We start from the raw sequence: 18,195 nt of genomic DNA on the forward strand, positions 1-18,195 counted from the left end.
TCTATTTGTCCAAAAACGGTGTTTTTGAAAATGTGTTGACATGTTTCACGTTTCTTCGCTTTCTCCAGTCAGAATCATTTGGGCAGTTTCCTCTATCCACTTGCAGGCTGCAGGTTTGATAAATAAAACTCAAAAATATAATTTATTGAATCACATTTGAAGCACCTTGGTGTGTATTTGCTAATGCAACAGTGAGGCTGATATCCGTTTTGCCCGTGTGATGTGTTTTACTGCGTTGCCTTATCTTTTAGTATAGTTGTGTTGATAGTAAGAAAAATATCCAATGAAGAAGCACTTCAACCCCATCTGGCCCTATAACGCTTCCCATCTGGCCCACAGAGTGCTGATGAATTCAGAAAGTGCATGCATGTCGCTTGGCAACAAGCCAGAAAATCTGCAACTCATAGTTCACCCTTTCTACAGAATTGTATTATCCCCCAACTCCATCCTCTCCACGCCGTGGATCCACCGTCAAACCTCCCGGGAGTGGTCAGCCCGGGAGCCAACGCGCTGGCCAGACTACTGGCTTGTCAAATAGGGTCATGGGTTTATTTCTGTTTGCACAAACAGGGTATTTTTCTTTCCTGGAATGATGAAGAGGAGTTTTTTGTTGAGATACACATAATCTCAACAATAAAAATAGGCTGATGTGGCCTGAATAAGTTTTCATGTTTTGTTAGAAAGTTCAGCCCCTTAGTGTCTGCTTCGAAACATTCTGACCCATGGACAATGCTGCGGACTCGCGTGCTGTGGGACCTCGTGTGGTCCGTTCATGAGTATATTTGAAATGGATTTGACTTGAAACAGTAACGCCTACGGTCAGCACATCACATCTTGTGGCAGATCCATTGATGACATTTTTTAGTATGTATTTTCTGCTGCTAGGGGTCTCGGTCAAAACAATAACAACAGATTGATGATGTCATGAAGTCGCATGGGATCATGGGAGTTGTTGTCTTTCTGTTGCTTACCTGCCTGGTAGAACAAATGCAAGGGTAGTTGTCTCTCTGTAGCCCTAGCTTGTCACAAAGTGCTCTCCATCTTGCCCCCTCCTCTTGTCCCATCACCTTCTCCGGTCGTTTGGTTCACCTGTACTTTTGTTCTCTACAGGGACAGGTAACGTTGGTAACGTTGTGTTGTTGTTGCTTGTTGTGTTGGTTAGATGTTAGTGTATACAGGTGTGTGTGTACAGTTGATTTATTTATATTTTTACATGATGTAGATCAAAGATGGTGTAAAACCACCAGCAACCATTTAAATAGAAACACCATTGACTGCAAGCAGTTTTCATCTGAGACCACTGAAAGAATGTCTCCCTTTAAGCCAGTTATTCATCAGCGAATTTGCTCCTCTGATAACAATTTTGAGATCAAATTGTGCTTTCAACAAGGCGACAGAGAGAACCAGAGAGGAAATCAAACTGAAGTCATTAATGTGAGTTCACCTCAAGTTCTTCACAGGCAGAATCCAGTCTTAGAATATTTGGAAAACACTGGCATATTTTGAGTTCTGATGACAGAGTTGGAAATTTGTTCAGACACTGTCCTGTTTTGCATATAAGAGAGACAGAAGATCCAAAGACATAGTCTCTCCAGATTTGTCCTCCTCCAAAGGTCCACGATAACCTGAACTGTCCTTGTTTATATGTGATGATTGCAACGACACAACCCACGCTTAAGAATTCAGGCATCCCCATTCAGGACAGACCTGTAACATAAAGGGCTTGTTTACATGTTAAATTGTTAAAAAATAATACTATATATCGGTGAAGGATCTCATTTCCCCTGCGGCAGAACGCATTGTGGAACACAGCCACTTGCCAACACTTTCAAAGCATTAAGAAAGTGAACTGCCATGAGCGAGGTAGCAGTCTGGACCAATCACCACACGCTATGGACTGAATGAAGGGCGAGACTTGAGGTGTTTTCTTACAAACCAAGCTAAAGTTGCATCATGAGGATTTGGCATGAGGGAGTGATAAAGGATATGAATCTTTCATGGTTGATGTGATCTGTTTCGATATAACCACAAGACAACAAGATGTTGCTACAGTGCGTAAAGCAGAGAAGGATAACACTACAGGTGGCACAGGCGATGGCCTAGCTAGCGAATAATGCAGTCATCTGAGACACTGCAAAATGCTGTTTGAAAGGAATGTATGAAAACAGCAAGTCTGTGTTCCAGACCTTACCTTTAAAAGTGGCACTGAAATTTCAGTCAGGGCCTGTGATGCAATGCAGTCTGTCCCCAAAGGACGCTTGTTTTGCAACGTGCAGCACTCACTCTTTACAGTATTTTCTGCTTGGCACTGAATGCGAGGCCTTGTTTTTACCACGTGAGTTGACCGTATTCATGCAATAACTCTTTAATTGTGACTCTTTCCTCATGTGTTTCTGCTTTGGGAATATAAGCTCTTGAATAGGACTCATGTGTTGTTGATTCTTCACAGTGTGAGCTTTGAGCAGCGGAGCCCCACACCTCATCAAAGAATGCCAAACGTCAGTCTTCTCAGATTACCCCGGGAGCCCTGTTCCAGTTTTGTGAATGGTTTTGATCTTGATGTCCTCTCTGAGCCACACAGTAGCGTGCCTCTCGATCGGAGGAATGAATCGCTCACGTGTTCAAACTATGTGACAGCGGCTGAAGCCGAGAGGGGACCTGAAATGGGAGCTGGGAATGATGGGAGTGAGTGGCCAGAGCAGCTTTAATCCCTCCCTGCTGCATTTATCTACCTCTTTTGTGTCACCATCTTAGACGCTCACCACCCCCACATGGCATCCCATGTCAGACGAATTACTGAATACACAGTTGGAATGTGCATGCCTTTTAGCCAGTGTTAACATCCCACTGAGAACAATTGAACAAGTTCGACGAAAGCCGCATGATGCCTTTTGCATTTTCTCAAAAACATGTAAACATGACAAGTTTATGTCAGTGTAAAAGAGTTTTTGCACTCCTTTGTTACTGCTGTCCATGAGATTCCAGTGACTGAGGCATGTGTGTCTCAACCAAGAGATCACCACAAACCCTTGGTGTAAAGCCAGAATGGGTTACTTAAGATAGATTTTATGTTATGAAACTTTTTGAGTGAGAGAAGGCGGGGAAAGAGACAAACGCAGCTGCTCAGCCATCACCACACAGCAGCTCCTCCCACAGAAGGCAAATACCTCCCTCCTGCTTTAGTACACTCCCATCATACTGAGGTTAAATCACCCTCAGACAGCTCCACAGTCCACTACAGAAAGCCACAGGTTGCTCTCAGACTGGAGCGCAGCACAGGTGTGACTGCATCTGAGCGAGGATACTTTCTCTACCTGTTAATCATCAGCCTGGCACACATTAATTTCAGTGGTTAATCTCAGACATTTGCCTGACGCTTGGCTCTCTGCCTTTATCTGCTTGTGCATCTGTGGCAGCTCCACTTTAGGAGCACTTTTGGACCTTCTGAATCAGACCTGATCAGTTACAGAGTGGCACGTTTTATGCGTGCGTCTGCAAAAAAGGCGGAGAAATGAATTTTGATGAAATTCTCTGTCTTACTGGGGGCTTTGGGAAGTTCCAGAAGATCTTGTATGTATGGATCTGTGTACCTCAGATCTTTCTGGCATTTCACATGCTGGTCTCTGTCTTCACTGGGGCTGTTCCTCCACATTCATGCCGCTCCACGTGGCCCTCAGAGGGCACTGAGGCCTCTTTGAATTTCAGCCTCAGCCGTCTGTCCAGCCCTGATGACCTACTGTCCTGCACCACCCCCTTGAACCACAGCGGTACTGTAGCTCTTAGTGATGGACACCCTACGGGGAGCTGCCAGGGGGGCTGGGAGTACAGCACAGAGACCTTCCAAAGCACCATAGTAACTGAGGTGAGTGAAAAACCAACATCCTCTCTGACAGACTCTCAGTTCAGGATTTGAATCTACTGAATGTCTACTTTTTCACCTGGTGTGTTTTAAATGAGGATTCCTGGCAGCTAAGGAATGTGGAGGGGCTTGGCAGTTTTATTACTGCATGCTCCGGTGATCTCTGAGACAGCGTCAGAGTGACGGTTTAGAGGTGGACTCCTGCAGTGCAGGCATCTTCCAGGCTTCCCCACACACTCCGCCAGGTTTTGTAACTCATAAACATGAAGGTTGGGCAGCAGGAGCAGTTACATGACCGAAATGATGCGATTGGGCAAAGCGGTGTCACATGTGGCATGTGACGGGTCGGCTGCAGTGACCACATTCACTGGGCAGCGGACAGGAGATCTTCAGTGGATTTAGAAGTCTGGAAGTTTGCCAGTTTGCCTCCATTGTTGACCTTGATGGGAAGCTGCCTAGTTCCAGCTGTGGATGATCTAAGGGCCCATAGTGGTATATACTGTGAATGAATGTCATATGTACACTACAACCTCAAGAACAAAGGCTGTGGTTGAAATCTAGCCATGACATGCCTTTGTTAAAGGACCAGTGTATAAGATTTAGGGGGCTCTATGGGCAAAATATTGCAGAAATGGACTTAAATATTGCTAAGTATCTTTTCATTGGTTTATAATCACCTGAAAAGAAGAATTGCTGTTTTTTTGTGACCTGAGAAAGAGCCTTTTATACTGTATCTACAGAGGCAGCAGGTCCTCTGCCACGGACTCCACCATGTTGCACCACCATGTTTCTACAGTAGCCCAGAACAGACAAACCAAAAACTGGCTCTAGAGAGCAGCTTTTGCAATTTTAGCTATCTGTCCTTTTTATGGAAAATGAAATGAAACTTATGGCCCAATGGTGATGTGACTGGAAAGGTCAGTGAGAACCAAAATCGTAATGATTCGTCATCTGGAGATCATGTCCACTGATAGGTCCATTGAAATCGGGCCACTAGTTTTTGCAATGCTTTGTCATGGCGCAAAGAAATTTGGACCATCATGAAAGTCGCCCTCTAGGTAACATAAATATACAGACCAAAATTCATGACGGTCTAGATCAGGCATCTCAAACCGGTTCCACAAAGGGCCGCGTGGCTGCAAGTTTTCATTCCAACCAAGGAGGAACACACCAGGCTGGAATCAACTAATCAGCTGATCTCAGTCTTCAGCTGATAACTAAGTGATCCCTTGATGTTGATTGGTTGGCCTGATGTGCTCCTCCTGGGTTGGAATGAAAACCTGCAGCCACGCGGCCCTTTATGGAACCGGTTTGAGATGCCTGGTCTAGATGGTAGTTGAAGTGAAAATGAAATGAAAAATGTCTTCATTTCAATGTTTTTCTGTGCTTCTTGCAGTGGGACCTGGTTTGTGATCGTGCCAACCTGAACAACATGGGCTCTGCCTTCTACATGTTTGGCCTCCTAGTTGGAGCTGTTGTGTTTGGGAGCTTAGCTGATAAGTAAGTCTGATGGCATGTGTCCATCCTCGGAGCACTACTGAATTGATCACGCCTGTCCTCCAGTCTTGTCTTCTGCATTCCTCTCTGGATTTCTTATTTTTAAATCATGAGCTGTCTCAGAATTCTTCATCAATACCATTTGTAAGTTTGGTTTACTTCGATGACCAAGTTTGGAAATGTCTCGCCCAGGTACGGTCGGAGAATCATCATCCTCATCGGCCTGACAATCCAGGCAGTGTTTGGGGTTGGTGCTGCTTTCGCCCCTAATTTCTACATCTACACCGCTCTTCGCTTTATGGTTGGAACATCCATCTCTGGTGTCATCATGAATGCCTTTGTCCTCGGTCAGTGTCATATTAAATGTTGAAGGTATCAGTGATTTGTCTCCCTGTGTCCTAAGCTGACATCGGATTTAGTTTAGTTCAGTAATTAAACAAAATACAGTGAAGGATGCACAAAGTATATGTGTATATATGACAATAGAAAACATCTCAAACACAAATAAAACCAGGATCTTTAAGAGGATGTTTTATTTGCAAACTCTCAATGACATAATAGAGATGCACAATCAGTCATAATAATGATAATACCTGTTATGCTTGTGGCTTCCACAATTAATCAATCGATTAATCGATGTCATATAAATGGCTTTGGTAGAGCCTGTCCAGCTTCTTTTTTTTCCTGATTTAAAGGGTACGTTCACTCAAATTACAAAACACGCTGTGTGGTGTCTAGAGATTGCTTTGGTTTTTTTTTTTATCATAGTTTTGACATATCCAACTATTGGACTTTAACTGTATGCTGCCACCCCAGTACAATGGAGGTAAATGGAAGTGCACAGCTGAATTGCATTTGTAAAACTCAATAGTAACTAAGTGTCTTTCTGAAAAGAATGTCACAGGTACTCAAGATAATTCACAGACCTCGCTCAGAACAGTTTTCATTAGCAACTGTTTGGCTAATGAAAGCTATTTACAGATGTGCAGTTTCACAGATGAACAGAGGCAGCAGCACAAATATCAGCAAGGGATGTCTCAGATATTCTGGAAAAGAAACCAAAACTGTCTGTGTAGATAAAAAGCAATTAGGATAAGAAGGAAAATATCCTCTTTTCTCTATCTCACTGTTAATTAGAGTGAGCTGGTATTTTCAAGCTTCAAGCTGCGTTTTTCAGTTGAAAATGTGAAATGCTGCAACACTCCTTTGTCCCTGTAGCTACAATTCATGTGTCCCTGTCCTGTTTGTGTCTCATACAGGCACAGAATGGACGGGAACGAAGCAGCGGATGTTGGCTGGTATAATCACCGACTACTTCTTTGGCGTTGGCTACATTCTGCTGGCTGGAGTGGCGTACCTCATAAGAGACTGGCGCAAACTGCAGCTGGCTATATCAGCACCTGGTTTCCTCTTCATCTTCTACATCTGGTGAGCGGGCGGCAGGGTGACCCAGATTTAAAGCAGTGTGTACTATAAGTCCAGTTTCTTAAGCTTCCAAAGACTGTCTTTCACGCTGGGTTTAGAAAGTCAGCAGTTGTGCTTGTGTTTGTGAACGTCTATGATGAGGGAAATGTCTTTGATGATTGAAAACAAAATGTGTAGCGAATGCTCAATGCCATGCATGACTGGTGCCAAATTCCCCTTCTCCTTTAAGTATAGCAGTACAAGGAAATGCACTGACCTACTTTGCGGAGCGTCTCTCTGTCTGTCTCTTGCTATAGATCTTGCTTATTACAATTAGTATGCAGTGTGAAACGTCTATGGGAGTGCCCCCCCTGCAGCACACATATTTGTAAGTGTGTCACCTGATTTGTCCTTGCGTTTTTTAGGGTGTTGCCAAAGTCCGCTCGCTGGTTAATGGCCAATGACAGGAAAGAGGAGGCATGGGAACTGATCCGGAAAGCAGCGCAGATGAATGGGAAGCCCCTCACCAAAGACTTGGAGATGTGTCAGGTTTATTTCCTTATTTTATCTCTCTCTATCTGTATTATCTATTATCTCTTTTCACTGTGTCAGCAGTAATAACAGCATTATTATGCTACATTGCTGAATCCCTTGTTTATTATTTGCCTTTAAGAACTCTGCGGTCATCTGCTGCTGGTTTATTGGAGGTTTCCAGCAAAAGTTGAAAGAAACTCGGGGATGCAGCCTTTGTCAATTACACCCCAAAGCTGCGGAGCACATTTCCTATAGGTATCAGGGAAGCCAGCTCGCTGCATACTTTTAAAAGAAAGCTTTTCTGGGGTGGGGGGCACTCTGATTGGATGATTTCATAGCCACTTACCTATGCTTACTTATTCTGACTCGCAGCTAAGAAATAAAAAAAAGTGACACAAGGCCTTGCAAATACAAAACATAGCATTTGTGAGCATGTTACAGAATCATGTTTCATATCTGATTGTAAATGATAAATGAATATCAAGCTCATGATTTGTAAATCAGCTCATTGATCATCACTGCACAGAGCTGGATAGCTCCTGCTGTAGTGACAGTGAGAGTGCACTAACTGTGTGACATGCAGGTACTCCACTATCACTCTGCAGCAGCCATTATCACTTTGCATAAATGTTTCCATCACTCATTATCATTTAAACATGCAAACTATTTAACAGTGCTGTGTTTTGTGACTTTAGAAGCAAACTGTCCTCCTCACTGTTCCACCAGGTCTACAAAACTGAAGAGAAAACAGAGGTGAAGAAAAAACACTCACTGATAGACCTTGTTCGAACCCCAAAAATGAGGAGGCAGTCTCTGATTGTTTTTTATCTCTGGTGAGTATGAGCAGAACGTTGCCCTTCTCTTTATATCCCTTTCAAGACTAAGTCTTGTTGGTCCATGCTGAGCCAGTCCATGCTTAGCCAGTGCTTTTCTCAAATGTTGTGCATGTCCACAAGGCAGTAATACGGGTGGAAAAACATGTCTGACCTTGAATGACACTGTATTGCTGCGGTAAAAGTTTATTTGTGACATTTTTTTATTGTTCTACAATAACATGCCCAGCAGAAGTGCTCCTGTGTGAAACGGGAGGGGCACTTTGGCCGCCCACACTGGACATTTCAAACTGATCTACCACAAAAAGTGTACTTATATACGTGTGTGTGTGTGTGTGTGTGTGTGTGTGTATACACTTATATGTATATATGTATATTTTTTCTGACATTCAAATCATCTTACAAATGGGGCAAACAAAAAAAACCCCATAGCCATCCCGACTCGCGGACGTCCACATAAAGAAGACAAAAACAGGTCTCAAAACAACTAAATTAAAAAAAGGACAAGCCTTAAAAGACAAAAATGAGGGCGGGAGAGAAAGGGCGTACTGCAGCAGTCATTAATTACATGTTATGCTACGAACCTCCTTTTATCCTCAATGCCAAATTCTTTTATGACCAGGGAAATACTGTACACCACATTCTGAAAGAATTCAGGCAGAGTATTTTATAGGCACAAGAGAATCATAAAGTGATGCAAAAGCCTGAGTAACATTACTCACCAACATGCTTTTGTACATGAACTGCATTGCATTTGCACTAACATGTCATTACACATACATTTAATTGCTGCTGCTGTCTTTATTTTCCTGGTCTTTAACTAAGACAGCAAACAGGTGACGAAATGGAGTCATCAGGAGGAAAAGGTTAACTGAAGTGTTAAAACCGAAAGTACGTGAGTTCCTGGGACCAACAATGGACTAGTCCCAGTAGTGACAGATCCTCACTGGAATACACATGCTCATTCATGTTAACTAGCCTGAAGCCAAACTAGAGAGCTGCAGACGCAGGTTTTGAACAAGTTTCCTGACTTGCTTCCAGTTGAGTTTTTGAAGCAAAGCTGTTGAAAAGTTTTCAAAGGGTGCAAGTTGGCAACGCTGTGTAGTTGAAAACAAAAAGAGAGCCGGGCCCACTCTGCTCGTCAGACACTCTGATATCTCAGCAGCGACTGTCATTAAAGTCAAATGTTATTGGCTGTATCTTATGAATGGATTCTAGGAGCAGGCCTTAAGGAGTGTCAAAGAACTCTAATTGACAGAAACTGTGAAACAAAAGAAAGAGCTTTGTCGAAATGGTGCTTTCACTCCTCCCGTCTTTCAGCTAAGGGTTGAGGGCAGGCACCGTCACGCATTGGCCCTGTCTTAAACACCATAACAGGATCTCTAACACTAGAACAGTTGTTGTGGTATGAGAGGGAATGTCATGGCCCAAATGCTTTATACTTTATACTCAATGCTATTACAACTGAACAGCACACAAAAACCAATGATTTCTCAGTTTCTTAAGGATAAGAATATTTTTATTGTCATTCCAGAACATGTTATACATGAAAAGGAATGAAATGAGGTAGGTCCCAGTGCTGGTAACAGCAATAATAATAAAAAGAAAAGCTGGTGGGATTCAATAATAAGATGAAATCATTTCAAATCAGATCTGAGTCACTTTCAGGTGTGGTCAAACTCTTGATATCTGACTTGCAGCAGTGCAGTGGCAGTTCCACGGTTCATTCATCTGACCTGACCTGAAAAACAGGTCCATGCTCACATTACACATTACATGAGCTTTACAAAACCAGAGGAAATCGAACAGAGACTTAATAACCAGCACAGCTGTTGAATAATATTAAAAACTGTAGAATCTTTGGCACCATCTGGTGGTAGTGTGAATACTTACACTGTGGCAGCTGCTTCATTCTTGTAAATATTTGCTTTTATATTATATTATTATTATATTTTTGTGTGCTCTTGTTTCATTTTTCAAGTAACTAACTGCTCAGATGTAGAACCTGAGGGTGTTTGTGTCATCTGTCTGCTGAACGCAGGCGGAGTGTGTCGGTCATATGATGAAGCTAACATGGAGGTGGCAAAGCTGTGTGAAGGACGTTAAAGCTGCTAAAGATGCTCTTCTTCTCCCTTTTTCCATCGGCCTCAGGTTTGCCAACGTGCTCGTGTACTACGGCCTGTCTCTCAACATTTCTGACTTTGGAATGAACATCTATCTGACCCAGATGATCTTTGGTCTGGTGGAGATGCCTGCACGCACCATCACCCTGTTCACCCTCAACCGCTCCCGTAAGATCTCCCAGCTGGCTTTCCTGGCTGTGGGTGGCACAGCCTGCCTGCTGACCATCTTCATCCCCAGCGGTATGGACAGTCTCCATGGTTTTGGTTTTTTTCTTGTCTCCAGTCTGTCAGAAGCTTTTTTTCCCTCACTTCTCTTTGTCCTCTCCTCTAGACATGTCTGTCATTAAAACTGTGCTGGCCATAATCGGGAAGTTCGGGATCACGGCCTCTCTGTCCATTATTTACGTCTACTCGGCTGAGGTGTTCCCCACTGTTATCAGGTGAGTGTTCACCTCACGAGCCCCCATGTGTCCTCCTGACTAAAATGTCTTGCTACCCAGCAAAGCTGCTTAACTCCATTTGATGATATTACAATTACACGACTTTATAGTACAGTGGCTGCAGGTATTTGTGATAATAACATTGAAGAGCTGTGTGTTGCTTGTCAATGATTGTTGTTGAGGGGCTTACACTGTAGCTCGAAGGCACTTTGAAGGTAATGTGTGGAATGTTGTAAACAGGGTTTTGGACCGCTCCTCATCTTTCCCTTCCCTCTTCTGTGGCTCCTGTCACGACTGGTTTGAAACGTGTTGCTGCATCAAATTCGAAAAGCAGATATTTACAAAAATCAATGAAGCTGACAAGGTAGTGGTACAGGTGGTCAATCATTAGCAACTCTTTGTCTAATGTGATATAGTTCAATACCACAAACTACATCCTCCAAAATCATCATGCAGTTGAATCAACACCTCTTGAAATCAGCGCAAACTGAACATTAGAACCTCCATGAAGCAAGGATTTCACTGCGGGCCTGTTGGACTAACTGCATTAGTTTTAGTGCATGTTATTATGTGTCACAACAGACAGAAGTCGTTTGGAAGCAAGTTACCAGTTTAGTTTATTTCTCACCTGCTCCCGTTCATTTGGAGGTGGCCAGAGGAGTTTGTTTCTTTCTTTTTTCTTTTGTTAATATGGGAACTGGGTTGACCTCAAGTAGAGGGTTTGTGGAGGAGGGTCTCACTTTTTCTCGTTGGAATGTACGTGGAGTGAACAATGCAGTGAAGAGAGGGAAGGCCCTAAAGGCACTGGCCTAAGACATAATTTTCCGACAAGAGACCCATTTGAAAAACTGCCCAGACAGCAGTTTAAGAAAAAAGTGGACACATCACTTAACCTTTTCTACTTAAGCGAGAGGTGCAGCAATTCTAATAAGAAAAAAACTGTCACTGACAGAGAAGCTTGTTATGTCATAGTAACCGGAGAAATCCACAATATTTCCCTCACTGTACGAAATATATACTAATACAAACTTGATAATCGGTGGAGACATTAATGCAACTTTAGACACATATCTTGACAGATTCTCCACAAGGAGAGAAACGCCTCAAGCCAATTTCTGAACACCAGAAATGCTGAATATGACAGCATTGTGATTTCAGAGCAACACTGCCGCACTTTTTCGTTACATTTAGGTCATATGGATAACCCACACAGGTCTTGGAGGTGAAATCCTGATTTAGTTAGCGAAAACAAATTCTGTGAATACCTAAAAGCCCAGATCTCTTCGATCTCTTCGACATGACTGACAACCCTGTGACCTCTCCCTCCATCCTCTGGGGAGCATTTAAAGCCTTAAAAGGAATTTTCTTCAAATTCCTTTGAAGCTTTTAGAAGAAGAGAAAACAGAAAAAAAGAAAATTTGAATTAATTTAATTACAGATCCAAATTAAAATTCTTGACAAACAAAATGCACCGCCCCCCTTTACTGCTCTACGCAGAAGGATAGCATCACTGAAATATGAATACGACCAAATCCTATCTGCAAAAACTAGTAAAGCATTCCTCTATACTAGTCCAAAATATGTTGAATTTGGTGGAAAGCCTCACAAACTATCAACTAGACTGCTCAAAAAAGTGAAAGTTATGTAACAGTACACAAGATAAAAGCTTGTGATAATACAATACTTACAGAGTCTAAAGATACCGTGCTCCTTAATGTCGTACGGAGAATGATTTGCCAAAATACTGGGCAACAGGCTGAGCCAGAACCAATAAGATATCATTATACGCCGATGATGTCCTTCTATATGAAATGCAGCCTCCAACTACTATGCCAGCACATGCAGAAAAAAAATAACCTATTCAGAACTTAACTGGACCAAGAGCCTTCTGATGCCAGTCCATGAATAACTTACCCCCTGACAGAAAGATTAAAGAGCAGATTGTCATTCTGGGAAGATCTCCCAATCTCCTTCATTCCCATGTGTCTTAAAAAAAAACAACATTTTTTTAAACTCTTTATTAATGCTCTTAATAGTGCAGGCCTGAAGCTGCAAAAGGAAAAATTAGCTCTCCCAGACTCTGTGCTCTATCACTGGGCTTCTTCCATTTAGACTTTGACCTCTTGACACCTCAGCACTAGCTGGCTGAAAATGTCATGTGAGGACTCCAGAGGTGCAATTCTACTGGCTCCCACTAAGTATAACAAGCTTTTACAACAACAACAACCACATTATACATAACTTAATTCGTACTTGGAAACAAATGCAGTCAAATTTCAATCTTAAACCCATCCCTACTTCTGCTTATAGCAAAGAATCCTTCCTCTGCTCTGTCTAACCTGAACAACATGGACTCTTTTCTACATGAGTAGGCATTAATTGTATCAGAGATCCTTTTTTGCTTCTTTTCAACATCTACAGAAAAAATATCAATTGGAGAAAAACAATTTCTGTCCCAAATTACATATGGAAACATTTGAAAGGTTTGATAGCTGTGTGAAACTGTCACCAAATGAAAGTAAGTTACCAGAGCACATGTACAATACTTTATTATCAATAAGTTCCTCTTTCTCTGAAATGTGCAAGTCCAAGTGGGAAAATGAATTTGGCAAACCAATTCCAGATGGGCTGTGGGAAGAGTGCCTGAGAACTTGCTATTTATGTTTTTTTATTGTTATTATGGGATTTCTATAATTGTATTCAAATACTTCCTTACTGTGTCTGCTTATGTTATTGAGATATTACTTTTGTGCCTACTTCATTTTATTTCCTAATGACTTCAGTGCCACATGCACATCTATAAGGACCATGAAAATGAGCTTTGAAGTGGAATGTTTGTCAAATATTACTGCTCAAGAGTTGTAGTTTTATTCACGGTTTGACATATTGCATTAGTAAAGGTCGATGGAAATGGCAAAATTCCAAAAAAAGAAAAAAAAAAGAGCTTCTTAATTCCGCAAAAATGTTTTTAGGTTCGTTTGTGGTGGTTTTTGCCAAGAGTTATTTCACTTAATGGGAGATGGAAATAGCTTTTTGGAATAAGATCTGACACAGTGATCAAGATTAGAACCTCATGGCTCCACAAAGATGTAAGATGATGTAATCTTCCTCACATTAATACACGAGACAAACAGAAATGTCATATTCCCATCGCAATTTCTACATTTTCTTCACTGTTTGAGGTTCAACTGGCACTTTTTTAATCGTTATCTTATTACGGCCTCTTCTTGTGCAATGTTATGATGTATAATGACTGGAGAACTGGCGCCACCTACTGCTGATCCTATCTGACTGCTGATGAACCAGCTCCTAACAAACACCTAACAGTAGTGGATGGAAACAAACATTTATTTGCTTTTTCTTTTACTGCTTTTCTTGAGATTAGGTTACAATTTGCGATCTTGTGAATGAAAACCTGCCTAATGAATCCTCTTAAGTCCTGTATTGTTTGAGCTCTACCAGTGACCTGTATTCTCAGCTGCTAGATAGATGAACATTGCAACAGAAGAGTGGTCTGCAGCACAAGCTGGCCCACTGAAAGGGGGAAGAAGCTCACAGGCCTTTGTTGCATGATGTCAGTGGTTTTAGTTGCGATTTTTTACTGTCCTTTAAAGGTTAACACACAAAGTACATGATGTCTCTGATTGTTGAATAATTACTTGGAGCATGGCAGCAGAAGGGCTGACTCAGCAGAATCAGTTATGACATGCCTTCTGGCTCTCTTGTCACCCCTTTCTCTGAAATATGCATGTGTTTTGTCTGCTGTCACTCGCAGACAAAACGGGATCGGTATAGGCTCCATGTGTGCTCGGATTGGAGGGGTCCTGGCTCCCATGATGTACCTCCTGAGAAGCATCAGTCCACAAACTCCCATGGTTGTGTGTGGCCTGTGCCCTCTGCTGGGCTCCGCCCTCACCCTGCTGCTACCTGAGACAGCCAGCAAGCCCCTGCCTGACACCATTGAAGATGTGGAGGGATCCAACCACAGGTTTGACACCTATTTTAGACCATTGTTGTGAAATGATCATAATGATGCTACAGCTGGTTTTCCAGGTTTGGGTCAGTCAGTAGGGAGTGGACCTGAATTTTTGCAAGTCAGTTTTGGAAGGAGCTGCTCACAGCAGCAGGTTGTTGCTTTGCGGCTCAATGATTTCATGTCCAGACCTGTCGTACCAGTCATGTCTCATTTGGCCTGAACCCATAATGCCTTAATCTGAATTAATTTAAAGTTTAAATGTGATACAAAAATGATCAAAAGTAAAATGTTAAAAAAAAGAAACAAAAGTATTAGCCACGTACTAAATTTTAAACTTGGTCCCAAGGGTCAGTGACCCAGCAATGAAAGAACCTCTTCAAGCGAGTTGATTAGCATTGGATTCTCAAAAACTTCGAATTTGAAGTTTCCTTACTTGACCGTACTGCTCTTCATGCAAACTCTTTGGTTGTCCTCAGCTCAAAGCTGATCTGACTCAAAGGTTTCCATCTTTTTGTCCGTCAGTGAGGAGGCCGGCCGTGTCATCGAGGCTCCTCTGAGGAAAACAGATGTCGTCTGCAGCACCAGGACAGACTGACGGACGACAGCGCCGCTGTGAGCTGCTGCATTTCATGAGGCAGTCAGTATTTTTCAGGACTGTTCCAGAGGCAAACGTGTCCGCTTCCAGTGGAAGACAAGATTAGACTTTGTTTTTATGGGTCTTTGCAAGATACCAAAATTCTGAACGCTTATTCAACAGTTGAAGTACTTTAACTCTTTTTCACTATTTTTGTACAAGTTTGTTTTTATACGCCGTATTTACTTTTGTTCCAGTGTGTTAAATATCAGCTGCTTATATTTTTTTGTCAGTGGAATAAATAACTCATTTTGAATGTTACGTAATGTTAAAAATGAAACATACTCCATCTCTTAATGTGCATAAAAGTGCAAATGACAAGGTGTGGCTTATGCATTTCACACCCATGACACAGTTTTCTATTCTCAATATAGAAAAATATAGAAACTGGTACCAGACTTAAAGAAAGCACAAATTAGAAGAGACAGCTTTGTCCTCTCTCAGCTGTCAGAGCACCTAATAGCTGCAGTAGTTCACAGGGAGGGAAATGTGTTGGTTATAAGGCTAAAAGACGGTAAAAGTCTCCATAGAGCTAAGTGGTGGGTGAAATTATTTGTGAGTACAATTTCACAAGCAACAAGTATTTCACATGTACATATTTACACATTTATTTCAAACATTGTTAAAGCAACTTGCAAGAGTTAGTATTTTTGGCAATTTGGTGCCCGTACAGTGAAATTCACTTTTATACCACTGCCATACCAAGATGATTTACGGCGGCTCTGACCAGAGCTCTGCTCTCGATCATTTTTTTATGCAAGTATTTTCTGGTTTTCCCTCTGGCGTCCTCTGGCTGTTCTGCCTCACCTCTTTGTGATCTAACAGAGTTTCCTGATTGACAAAGAGCTCTCCACCAACCAGGTCATGTTATGGGTCCAATTTGTATATAGATATAAAAACCTACTGGCCCGGTTTTTTATGTTGGTGGAAGGGTGTAGAACCCATTCAATTTTGGAGTGGATCCAAGTCATGCGGTGTACACAAGATTATTTTTCACTTCTGTTAACATTGTGAGATCATTTTCGCCTTGGTGGAATCAAAGTATATCTTAAAATCCAGTGGATGGAAGTAAAGTTCAACAGGTATGATACCTGTTCAGCCCGAGTTACATCGTGCTAAACAGGCGTCTGCAGAGTGGAAATTTCAGACAATAGTGTTCTTCTAACTTCGTGTTTGTCCCTTTCCTGTTTCAACATGGCAATGCCCCTGAACACAAAGACAGCTCGTATGCAAGCACACTCCTCTATACAATCTGTCCAAGACGTACCCAAAACACAACACTATTCTGTTGGGATGTTTGTCCCGTTAATCTCTGCAAACACACAGCCTGGCCAGCCATGGGGTACTATCACTGATTTGTATATGTTTTTGTATATTTTTACTTGTATATCTCTTTCATGTAACATCTATAAGCATAGATCCTGCTTCGTATCTGCCGAACATTACTGATTCAGGATGAGGGTTTGGTGATGTCTGTTCTGTGAATCTGTGATGGCTGTGGGCTCTGACTCTGCTGAGTGACAGCATCTTCTGTCAGCAGCCAGTGAAAGTCCCGGTACCTGTGTTATCAGAACTATATATACAACTATATATGGAACTATATATACAGAATTATATGTAAACCCTGTACTTTGTGTTTTGTCAATTTTGGAGTCTGATGAGTTGGAACAGACGCAAGTATTTGAAAGTCACTCATTGATGCTGACGCAGGGAATCTCTGCTTTCTGCTACTGTGATGACGACACAAGTCCATGGTCCACGTCCTCACAGAATGTGAAGTGCACAGTATGTTGAACTTAAACTGCACTCAGGTTGATCAGCATTCAGTTTAAGCAGCATGTTTACAGTGAAAACCAAGAGCGGGACCTGTCTTTAAGACTCGCTGGTCCACAGTGAGCATTACACCTTTTGTGACAGCTCATCAACAAATACTTGAAACGCCATAAAAACATTTCATTGTTTGGCTTCGCTCTTACTTGTTTCTTTTTGAGGTTATTGGTGTAAATGAAATTATTGTGGTGATGCATCTAAGTTTATATAGAGAATCAAAGTCTGCGACTCAAGTTGTTAATGTGACAAGTATTTTTATTGACTTTTTTTGTACAATAAACATTTGTTAGCAGAATTTATGTGGTGTTCTTCTGTTAGATTACACAGGCAGTGAGTTGCTGGAAGAGGCTCAAATAATGAGAAATTCTTAGCAGACGGTAAGTCTGGGACAGTAGCTGATGTTCTGTTTGATTTTCTGTTGGTTTACTGCAGTGGTGCTCAGACTGGGGCACATGACCGGGGTGGAAAACCAGGGGTGAAAATAAAATAAATCCTTTTCATAGCAAACTTTTTTTCACTTTTCAGACACAGCTGTAACTAGCAACATAGCCAGTTTTTAATAAAATCATTACTTTCTAGTAATGTGTATAACTAACAATATCACTACTTTTTGACTTCATGGCTGGGTCTATGTGGCTCTGTCTACATTATGGTATATGCACCGTTCAAGGAGAGCCTCAGAAAAGTTCAAACATCAAAGATTCTAATTCTGGCTAAAAGGTTAATACAACATTAAACTCACCAAAAAAGAAATTACACACTATAACGGGCAGAAGGAGGCAGGGTCGGCCTGCAGACATCAGACAGCAACTGGCACTTCAATTAGCAGAGAGCCCCATCAGCACCGCTGGTCTACTAGCAGACTCCATTCATAACACAGATCTTAATAAAGTTACTGTGGTTTGACTGATGCTGATAGTTGTTTTCTAATGAGGCTGCAGATAGTTGATATTTTGTGCCAACGTTCACTAGTTGTATTACTTTTATAATCATGGAGGATTTCTACCAACCTTGACGATGACGAAAAACCTAAAACATGCCACTGAAACCCAGACTAAACAAATA

General features: G+C 41.9%; 1 protein-coding gene across 1 annotated transcript; it reads left to right on the forward strand.

The window, feature by feature from the left end:
* Positions 1-3,204: 3,204 nt before the first annotated feature.
* On the forward strand, positions 3,205-17,372 carry si:dkey-119m7.4 (uncharacterized protein LOC560629 homolog). The gene is made up of 10 exons (XM_041958516.1): positions 3,205-3,862; positions 5,256-5,359; positions 5,549-5,703; positions 6,616-6,784; positions 7,186-7,309; positions 8,021-8,127; positions 10,279-10,490; positions 10,582-10,690; positions 14,466-14,678; positions 15,189-17,372. Exons 1-10 carry the CDS (start codon positions 3,512-3,514, stop codon positions 15,259-15,261), a joined length of 1,617 nt encoding a protein of 538 aa, XP_041814450.1. The 5' UTR covers positions 3,205-3,511; the 3' UTR covers positions 15,262-17,372.
* Positions 17,373-18,195: the final 823 nt, after the last annotated feature.

The sequence above is a fragment of the Chelmon rostratus genome, chromosome 18 (genome assembly GCF_017976325.1).
Source record: "Chelmon rostratus isolate fCheRos1 chromosome 18, fCheRos1.pri, whole genome shotgun sequence".
Taxonomy (NCBI): Eukaryota; Metazoa; Chordata; class Actinopteri; order Chaetodontiformes; family Chaetodontidae; genus Chelmon; species Chelmon rostratus.

Excerpts from the sequence above, each read along its gene's own strand:
- si:dkey-119m7.4 (XM_041958516.1), top strand. The coding sequence starts at position 3,512 with ATGAATTTTGATGAAATTCTCTGTCTTACTGGGGGCTTTGGGAAGTTC. Across the intron at positions 10,491-10,581 it reads GACCATCTTCATCCCCAGCG|ACATGTCTGTCATTAAAACT; the intron begins GTATGGACAGTC and ends CCTCTCCTCTAG. Across the intron at positions 14,679-15,188 it reads GTGGAGGGATCCAACCACAG|TGAGGAGGCCGGCCGTGTCA; the intron begins GTTTGACACCTA and ends TTTGTCCGTCAG.